The following is a 10,024-nucleotide window of genomic DNA, read 5'->3' on the forward strand; positions in this document are numbered from 1 at the left end:
GCAGTCTGCAGGGGTGAGTGGGGCTGGGTGGCTCCACTCTGCAGGGGTGAGTGCCTGCAGTCTGCAAAGGTTAATGGTAGCTGTTGGCCCCTCTGAAATGAAGGCAGGAGTCTATCCACATGGCTCTCCTCCCAGTGAGAATGGAGCAACCGGGAGGGGCCTGGGCCGCCTTCTCTGGTGCAGGCAAGGACAAGTTGCAGCTGAGGCCTTACAAGGTCGTAAGGAGCCTGTAGCTGCTGAGCTGAGGGAAGGAGGGTGGAGAGATTGAACAGCTCTTCCTAAATCAGAATATTCATCACTGCGGGGAAAAAAAAATACCAGCTTAAGAGCCAGGCGGGTCCCTCTGGAGGTTCTTGGCACACTGCGAAGGATCCCTGAGGATGCCAGCAGCTAAGGCAGTAGCTCCAGCACGGTCCCCTCCCGGCAGGCCCCCATGCAGCCCCGCCAGGCTGGGCCCAGCCGTGTGCAGCATGGAGTCCTGCAGGAGGGCCTAAGAACCGGGCCCAGCACTGTCCCACCCTGGCCACTGTGTGCTGCTGTCCCTCCCATCCCAGCGGCACCTCAGACCTTCCTGGGTCGGGACACCTGAATTGTGAGCGCCCGTCTGATGCTCACACAGGGTATGCTGGCTCTAAGTGAGAGGAGGGGCAAGGAGCCCAGGATGAACCAGGATGAGAAGGGCCCAGCGCCCTGGCTGAGGCCGCCCCGGCCTGTGCAGTGCAGTTCTCTGAGTTATTGATCATCACTGTAGCTTGTCCATCAGGCAGCTCAGAGCTTCCTGCATGTCCTCATTCTCAGTAGTGTCTGTCTTAGGTTCTCAAGGGCTGGGCTGCATCTCTCGTGCTTTGCACTCACAAAAAAAAAAAAAAAAAAAAAACAACCTCTCTTTCTGTCTCTTTCTCTCCCCTCCCAGCCTCTATTTTCCTCCCCACCCCCATTTTCCTCTTTCCCCTACTTTCTTTCTCGTTCTCTCTGTCCCTCTCTTGAGTATTCTCTCTGTCTGTCTCTGACTCCTCTGTCTCTGTCCTTCTCTGTCTCTGTCTTATTTGTTTAATAATACAGCAGTTATTTACTAAAAGCCTACAGTGTACACAATGCCACCACGTTGGGAGCAGGGGGCAGGGCAAGGGGATGGCTGTTTTCAGAACTCCCTGTCCAGTGTGACAGATGGATCATTTATTCACTGCTCACTTATTCAGGACATATTTGTCCGGCATCTCCTATGCACCAGGCACTGCTGTGTATTAAATATAGAATAATAAATATACAATAATAAAACAGAAAAAGTGGCCAGGTGTGGTGGCTTATGCCTGTAATCCCAGCACTTTGGGAGGCCGAGGCAGGCGGTTCATGAGGTCAAGAGATCAAGACCATCCTGGAGAACATAGTGAAACTTATCTCTACTGAAAATACAAAAATTAACTGGGTGTGGTGGCGTGTACCTGTAGTCCCAGCTACTTGGGAGGCTGAGACAGGAGAACTGCTTGAACCCAGGAGGCAGAGGTTGCAATGAGCCAAGATTGTACCACTGTACTCCAGCCATGTAAACATAATAAATAAAACAGAAAAAGCTCCTACACACGGAAGCATAAAATGGAGATGGACAGACCAGTCAGTGCACACAGAGGGGACATTCTGTCTATCAACATGAAGGGAGAGAGCAGGGGCCCATGCTCTGGGGAATGGAGGGCAGGGCTGGGAGGCAGGGAAGGGCTCTCTTGGAAGATCAGGGCCCCACAGAGAGTTGGGGATGAACCCAGCCTCAAGAGTGACAGCTGGCCCTGAAGCATGTACTCTTCACCTTCATAAAGATGCAAGGTGTCCTTTCATGGTAATTATGCAGTGAAAGTCCCTGACCTCCTACACTGAGCCTCTTTAAGTGTCTAACAACAGTACTGCCTGGGAGGACAGTGTTCGCTCACAGTATCTGAGGATTACTATAGAAACCTTTTCTAGGCCCCTAGGGTATTTCTGGTTTCAGGTCATATGGCTTCCTTCTTCTTTCCACGCGTCTCAGCTGACTTCAGTGCACACTTGTTACCACTTAGCATCCTCGATCTCACCTGTATTACTTCCTGGCTTTGCTCAAACCGCCTTTAGGACTATTATGCCAATAGTCCTAAAGCTTTCAGAGGCCGAGACAGGTGGATTGTCTGAGCTCAGGAGTTTGAGACCACTCTGGCAACATGATAAAACCCTGACTCTACTAAAATACAAAAATTAGCTGGATGTGGTGGTGCGCACCTGTAATCCCAGCTGCTCAGGAAGCTGAGGCAGAAGAATCGCTTGAACCCGGGAGGCAGAGGTTGCAGCGAGCTGAGATTGAACCACTGCACTCAAGCCTGGGCAACAGAGTGAGAATCTGTCTCAAAAAAAAAAAAAAAAGCAAAAAGAAGATAAAGAATGCCCTTCCAATTCTTTCAAGCTATTTTTTAAACCTCACCCTCAAATTCCTCTTTCTCTGTAAAGCCTGACATCACTCCAGTCCACAATAATTTCATAATCTTTTCAATTCCCATGGTATTTATAATTTGGGCCATTAATTTTATAATTCATTAAACATTAATTCATTCATTCACCTGCCTCACCTTGGCCTAGCAACCCCTGTGTGTCACTAGGTGATAGAGGAAGGAGACCCCCCTGCAAGGAGCTCACAACCTCGGAAGGGAAGGAGACAAAAGAATCATCATCATGGTGTGATGTGTGCTTTCTAATAGGAATGCGTTGAGGGCTTTGCCAGCCTAAGGGAGGGAATGATCAGCTCTCTTTAGAGAAGTTAGAAACATTTCAAATGGAGAATTTGCTCACTTGCCTGGGCTTTAAGAATGACGAGGGGCTTGTCAAGTGAAAGCTGGAGGTAGAGCGGTGGGGTAGAACACATGGGGTGAGAGAACAGCAATGGTGGAGACGTGGAGGCCCAAGGCACCGTGGCGGGTTCAAGCATGGGACATTGCATACACTCAGCACTGATTCACTCGTGTCTACAACTGCAACACCTTTATGCCATTTTTTTCCCAGCCAGGTAACCAATTACTTGACATTCAGCCAAGTGCCCTTTACAGAGTTGATGCTGACTTTGAACCCTGACGTTGTTTCTGGGCGGGGGGTGGTTTTCAGAACAGGGAGCGAGTGGACTCATGTGAATGGCTGTGGCTGGTTTTGCTTTTGTGTTTGCCTAGACCAAGGATGCCCTCTTCACGATCCTTCATGACCTCCGACCCCAGGACCGTTTCAGTATCATTGGATTTTCCAACCGGATCAAAGTATGGAAGGACCACTTGATATCGGTCACTCCGGACAGCATCAGGGATGGCAAAGTCTACATTCACCATATGTCCCCCACTGGAGGTAACGGTGACTCCTCCTTCTCACATTGGCTTGGCTTTGACTTAATAATACTTTTTTTTTTTTTTTTTTTTTTTTTGCCGAGAGACAAGGATTTGAAAGCTGGGGTTGATGACAGGACAGAAAAGGAGGCAGCAGGTGAGAGCTTTCTTAGCAGCTTATGTTGCTCCAAATACCAGATCCGTGTTCTCCTTTCCCAGTCCCCAAACGAAGCTGGTCAAGATCTGGGGGAAGATAACCTGACAGGTGTTTGGAAGCTTTCCTGGTTCACCTCATGGATCCCGTTACAAAAAGTTTTGTTGCTACAAAAGCAACACTGCTTTTGTAAGTTGTTGTGGGGTGTCTCGAATTAAAGCCACAGGGACCAGCCAGCATTTCATGCACACCTTGGCCAGTGGCAAATAGAACTGCTTTGCAAAGCAAGGAGCCCTAAATGTGTGTCTAGGTGGCCCGGGAGGGCTGCGGAGGTCAAATGTGATGGGGAGGACGTAGGCTCTTGGCCACTGAACGCTTGTCTTGGGTGGTGCCCAGGTAAGCGTGCAGAATGTTAAGAGAGGAGAGAAAAGCTCATAAAGAATTCTGAGAAGACTAGAGAATTAGAGCAGTGTGTTACCCAGCTGGGCCAGATGTTAAGTTCTCTCAGGACCTGCGCCTTGCTCTTGCTATTCCCTGTACCACCTGTGCAGTGGACACAGAAGAGGTGCTCCGTAGTGGCGCATTTTACAGAACTGGACCTACTCCCTGTTCCCTTCCTTACAGGCTCTGTACGGAGACACTACCTCCTGGTTAATTCCACTTCAGTAATCTGGCAACATACAAAACACTCCGTTGACCCTTCTCCCGTCCGGGGTTTTCCATCTTTCATATATTCATGGTTTCCCAATCTGAGACAAAGCCCTCATTTCCCAAATTGACTTAGTGTGGAACTTGATCGAACTTGGCTGGTACTTTGCTTTACACTGGGGTTTCCTACTAGTATCTGAAACAGTGTAATCCAGGAACTGTTTTGGTGTTTGATGGGAGATACAGAAGATTAGATTTAATATGATAGTGATGCTCTCTTCTCTCGGGAAGTCCACAACACTGTAAAACCCTTGAAGGAAGAGATTCCTCTTCATGTTTACATAGTCCCTGCACAGTTCCTGACACAGAGGGCATGCTCCGTGGATATTTGTAGATTGGATTTATTTTAATGGTCCTGCTTACTAGAAGAATGATGTGTGTGTGCCAGTGGAGTAGGGCTGTGGCGTAATAAACAGCTTTAGAAAATGACTGGGCCAGGTGTGGTGGCTCACCCCGGTAATCCCAGCACTTTGGGAGGCTGAGGCGGGTGGATCACCTGAGGTCAGGAGTGTAAGACCAACCTGGCCAACATGGCAAAACCCCATCTCTACTAAAAATACAAAAAATTAGCTGGCGTGGTGGCAGGTGCCTGTAATCCCAGCTACTTGGGAGTCTGAGGCAGGAAAGTTGTTTGAACCCAGGAGGCAGAGGTTCCAGTGAGCCAAGACTGCGCCATTGCACTCCAACCTGGGTGTCTGTGAGACTGTCTCAAACAAAAAAAGATGACTGATGTAAGTTACAGTCTTTTGGGCTCCAAGCCTTAGAAACCCTATTGGTTTCCTTCATTTTTCTCGATGCCACATTGCCTAAGCCTCTGCAGGTGCACTGCAGATCAGCCTGATTCTCGCTAAGACGTGCAGCATCAGGATTGTGAGCACGGATTCCAAAGCCAGACTGCCTGGGTTTGAATCCAACTTCACCTCTATGCCTCAGTTTCCTCATCTGTAGAATGAAGATAACAATAGAGTCTAATCAGGATGGAGTGAGTTAAAACATTTCAAGTGGCTAGACTGGTCCTGGCACATAGGAAGTCCTCTTTTAAGCATCAGACATGGCCATTGTTTTAACCCACTTGGGTGACCCCTCTCACTGGTGCTCGTGAGTCCTTTGAGGACAGCTCCTCTCTATTTTCAGTGGGCAGGGGATGCCCCACTTAACGTGGGCTTGATGCCAATCCCTTCAGGGCCTCTGGTGTCTGTGTGCCATCAGGAAAGCTAATTCATCCCTCTGCCTGGGCTCTCCTTGGCTTTAAAGTGGAGTCAGAGGTTTGGCACCATTGCTAAATACAGACAAAAGAAAAAAGCAAATGTCAGTTTATCCTTACTCACACACCCAGAGGCACCAAGAAATTAGACTGGGCCTTAAGAAAGGCAAATTAGGCAGGGTGCGGTGGCTCATGCCTGTAATCCTAGCACTTTGGGAGGTCAAGGGGGACAGATTGACTGAGCTCAGGAGTTCGAGACCAGCCTGGGCAACACGGCAAAACCTCGTCTCTCCTAAAATACAAAAAATTGGCTGAGCCTGGAGGCTTGCTCCTGTTGTCCCAGCTACTTGGGAGGCTGAGGCAGGAAAATTGCTTGAACCTGAGAGGCGGAGGTTGCAGTGAGCTGAGATCACACCACTGTACTCCAGCCCGGGTGACAGAGTGAGTCTCGTCTCAAAAAAAAAAAAAAAGGCAGATTAGTGATTCAAAATGTTAAATAGCTTTCTTTCCATTGGACTCTGCATCTTAGCAGGAATTATGAACCTCTTTTCATGGACATAGCTTTATCTATTTTTTTAGCTAGAAATTCTGGAGGATGTAAAGCCATGGGGAGAGGATCGTTTTTCTCAAATGTGCTACCTTTTAATTTTAATTTCTAATTTTTAGGGGTCCATAGTAGGTATATATATTTCTGGGGTATATGAGGCATTTTGATACAGGTATACATTGTGTGATCGTTACATCAGGGGAAATGAGATATACATCACCCCAAGCATTTGTTTTTTGTGTTACAAACAATCCAATTATACTTTTAGTTATTTTTAAATGTATCATGAAATTGTTATTGAATATAATCACCCTGTTGCACTATCAAATACTAGATCGTATTCATTCTTTTTTATTTTATGTTTTTGTTTTGTATTCATTCTCTTTAACTACTTTTTGTACCAGTTAACATCCCTACTTCTTCCTCACCTGCCTCTACCCTTCCCAGCCTCTGAGAATCATCCTTCCGCTCTCTACCTCCATGAGTTCAATTGTTTTACTTTTTAGCCCCCACAAGTAAGCGAGAACATGGGAAGTTTGTCTTTCTGTGCCTGGCTTAACTCACTTAATATAATGAGCTCCAGTTCTATCCATCTTGTTGCAAATGACAGGATCTCATTCTTTTTTTTTTTATGGCTGAATAGTGCTCCATGGTATATATGTGCCACAAATCTGGTAAAATTTGCAGGTAGAGAAAAATCACTCCAGTCAGGGTGATGGATGGTGGTGATGATCATCAAACTCTAAATTTACTAAAAATCATGAATTGGACACTTAGAATGGGTGATCTTTTGGTATGTAGCTTTTATCTCAAGCCATTAAAAACAACAACAACAAAGGAAATAGGTGTTTACACTATAGTAAGATCTCTGCTTTACTTGGTGACGGTGGGATGTTGGTAGCTTAGTTCAATGGAATTCTTAGCTAATCCAGAAAACTCATTGTGGCTGGGGTTTCAACCTCAACCAGCAAACCACATGTCTCTCCATCCACCAAGCAAATACTTGTTCAGCCCCTGTCAAAGACACTGGACCCAACTTTATTTATTCATTTATTTTGCTCCCAAACTTAAATTGTCTCATTTATTTTAATCATAAAGTAGTGAATTTAAGATACATGGGTGGCTGGCCATGCTGGCTCACGCCTGTAGCACCAGCACTTTGGGAGGTTGAGGTGGGAGAATCGCTTGAGCCCAGGAGTTCAAGACCAGCCTGGGCAACAGAGTGAGACCCTGTCTCTAAAAAACAGAAGGAAAAGGAAAGAAAACAGGGGAACATGCTTTTTTAAGAAAGCAGTAACCTGTAGTGTAACACAGCCACAGAAACATGTATGTGTAGTAAGTGTACAGCTTGATACGTTTTCATAAACTGGACATATCCCAGACCCAGGTCAAGAAACAGAACATTTAGAACTCCAGAAGCCTGCTTGTATTCTCACCCCGTTTTTTTCCATGGAAGTATCTATTCTAAAACATTTGAGAAATAAAGAAAATCATCAAAAGAAAAGAGAAAAACCTCTTGCTATCCACAGATACCTGCTAATGTCACAGGTGTTTATTCTTCCATCGTTTCTCAGAGTTGAGGTTTGTTTTCTGCTTTTGATCAGTTTTCTAAGCCACAGATTCCTTGTAAAGTTTTTCTTCCCTGTCACCTCCAACTTTATTTTATTTATTCATTTATTTATTTCATTTTTTCTTTTTCTGTTGAGACAGGATCTCACCCTGTCACCTAGATTGGAGTGCAGTGGCTCAATCTTGGCTCACTGCAACTTCCATCTTCTGGGTTCAAGTGATTCTCCAACCTTAGCCTCCCGAGTAGCTGGGAATACAGGCATGCATCACTACGCCCGGCTAATTTTTAAATTTTTGGCAGAGATGGGGTTTCGCCGTGTTGTCCAGGCTGGTCTCGAACTCCTGACCTCAGGTGATCTGCCTGCCTCGGCCTCCCAAAGTTCTGGGATTGCAGGCATGAGCTACTGTGCCCGGCTGGTCCCAGCTTTAACCAGGCCTGCGGCTGACAAATGCCTCTGGAAGAAAAAGGGGGGCCAGGAGGAGAAATATTTCACTCCCTTTGCAGGGTTCTAGCAAGCAGAGGTAACCTGAAGGGACAGGAAGCAAGGAAAGAAGAGACGATATAGGCAAGAAATTCATTCTTTCATCAGCACCATCCAGCCCTGGACAACACTGGAAGGCATCTGAGATGTCAGCAACTACCTTCCTCCCCCTCATTCCATGCCCCCTCCTCCCTCTGCGGCTCTTTCTCCCTCCAAATTCCTGCTGTCCTGTATGCTCAGCACCTTCCTGCTCTTTTCAAAGCCATTCTCAGAAAAGGGCACAGAAGCCATTGAAGCTCAGGTAGTGGAGACTGCTAAGCTAAGGTGGAGGTTTGTTACAGCGGGATAATCCCCAGTCACTTACATACATTTAGCAAATGCACACCAAGGTTCTGGATGTCCTCCATTGGGTGGTTGAGCGTGGACTGCAGTTATGGAAGTAAATTCAGGCCTGGTACAGTGGCTCACACCTGTAATCCTAGCACTTTGGGAGGCCAAGGCAGGTGAATCACGAGGTCAAGAATTCGAGACCCTCCTGGCCAACATGGTCAGCCCCGTTTCTACTAAAAATACAAAAATTAGCCAGGTGTGATGGTGCATGTCTGTAATCACAGCTACTCAAGAGGCTGAGGCTGGAAAATTGCTTGAACGTGGGAGACGGAGTTTGCAGTGAGTGGAGGTCGTGCCATTTTACTCGTCTGGGTGACAGAGCGAGACTCCATCTCAAAAAAAAAGAAAGTGCCTTCGGAGTGGGGAGGTAAGTGCAGAGGCTTGAGCTGTCCCGTGTTGGTGTCCTGCAGGCACAGACATCAATGAGGCCCTGCAGACGGCCATCAGGCTCCTGAATAAGTACATGGCCCACAATGACAGTGGAGACCGGAGCGTGTCCCTCATCATCTTCCTGACGGATGGGAAGCCTACGGTCGGGGAGACGCACACCCTCAAGATCCTCAACAACACCCGGGAGGCTGCCCGAGGCCAGGTCTGCATCTTCACCATCGGCATTGGCAACGACGTGGACTTCAGGCTGCTGGAGAAGCTGTCGCTGGAGAACTGCGGCCTCACACGGCGTGTGCATGAGGAAGAGGACGCGGGCTCGCAGCTCATCGGGTCTGTGGTCTGAGGCTGTCTGGGGTCGGCAGGGGTGCGGAGGGGTGACTGTGGTGGGAACTTGGGCAGGAGTGTGTTGCTGCACCCCAGCCTTGCGTCTGCTGACAAGTTACATCACAGGTCATTGCACTGGGAGGTGTCACAATGTGCTTTGAAACCAGGCAGCTCAGAGTTCAAATTTTGGTCCTCTTTTGTGACTTTAGGCAAGATTTTAAGACTGTCTATACCCCTGTTTCCTCATCGCTAAAATGAGGATTATGGTTGGTTGCAGAATTTAATAAGAAAATAGCGATGTAAAAATGCTATTAAAGCACTGGCATAGTGGCCATCCCATATTAAGTATTTAATGAGCTCTCATGGTTCATTAACATCTCAATATTTTAAAGCACTGGCTAGCAAGTTTACTTTTATTCTACCCTGTGAGTAAGTAGTGGAGTACTGTTATTTTCATTTTGAGTACTAGTTAAAAGGTTTTATTTAGAAGCAAAACAACCAGATAAAACTGGCAAATAATCAGATTATTTTGAGGTGGAGAAGAGATGAGATCTTTCAAATGAGAGATGGAGAAAACTTAGATCTTTTAAAACAGAAATAGCTTCCCTCGGATCTCATGTTGCCACACACAGCCTGCCACTTTGCTGTTGACTGAGTGAAGAGCCAGCTCCCAGTTCAGCGTGAGGTGCTTTAATCTGCATCGTGGCATATATGGTATCTACTTAAAAGCAAAGGGGAGGTTTGGGTAGATTTATGGGTGTTTAATAGCCATAATCAAAGGGCATTTATTAATGATAAAAGGAAGTGGAAGTCCCTAAGGTATGAAGTAAAGACAGGTCCTTGGTTTGGGATTAGCTACCATTGTTTCCATTCCCTCCCATGCATTTTTTTTTTTTTTTTTTTTTTTTTTTTTTTTTTTTTTTTTTTTTT

At 46.6% G+C, this 10,024-nt stretch overlaps 1 protein-coding gene across 2 annotated transcripts in view; it reads left to right on the forward strand.

The window, feature by feature from the left end:
* ITIH5 (inter-alpha-trypsin inhibitor heavy chain 5) overlaps nucleotides 1-10,024 on the forward strand; it is a 91,110-nt gene that overhangs the window by 65,951 nt on the left and 15,135 nt on the right. For both annotated transcript variants that reach the window (XM_017521212.2, XM_017521217.2), the window contains exons 8-9: nucleotides 3,180-3,348; nucleotides 8,791-9,100. In XM_017521212.2, coding sequence (XP_017376701.1) covers nucleotides 3,180-3,348; nucleotides 8,791-9,100 — 479 coding nt within the window. The remainder of the gene's footprint in view (nucleotides 1-3,179; nucleotides 3,349-8,790; nucleotides 9,101-10,024) is intronic.

Source organism: Cebus imitator, unplaced genomic scaffold (genome assembly GCF_001604975.1).
Source record: "Cebus imitator isolate Cc_AM_T3 unplaced genomic scaffold, Cebus_imitator-1.0 Scaffold20, whole genome shotgun sequence".
Taxonomy (NCBI): domain Eukaryota; kingdom Metazoa; phylum Chordata; class Mammalia; order Primates; family Cebidae; genus Cebus; species Cebus imitator.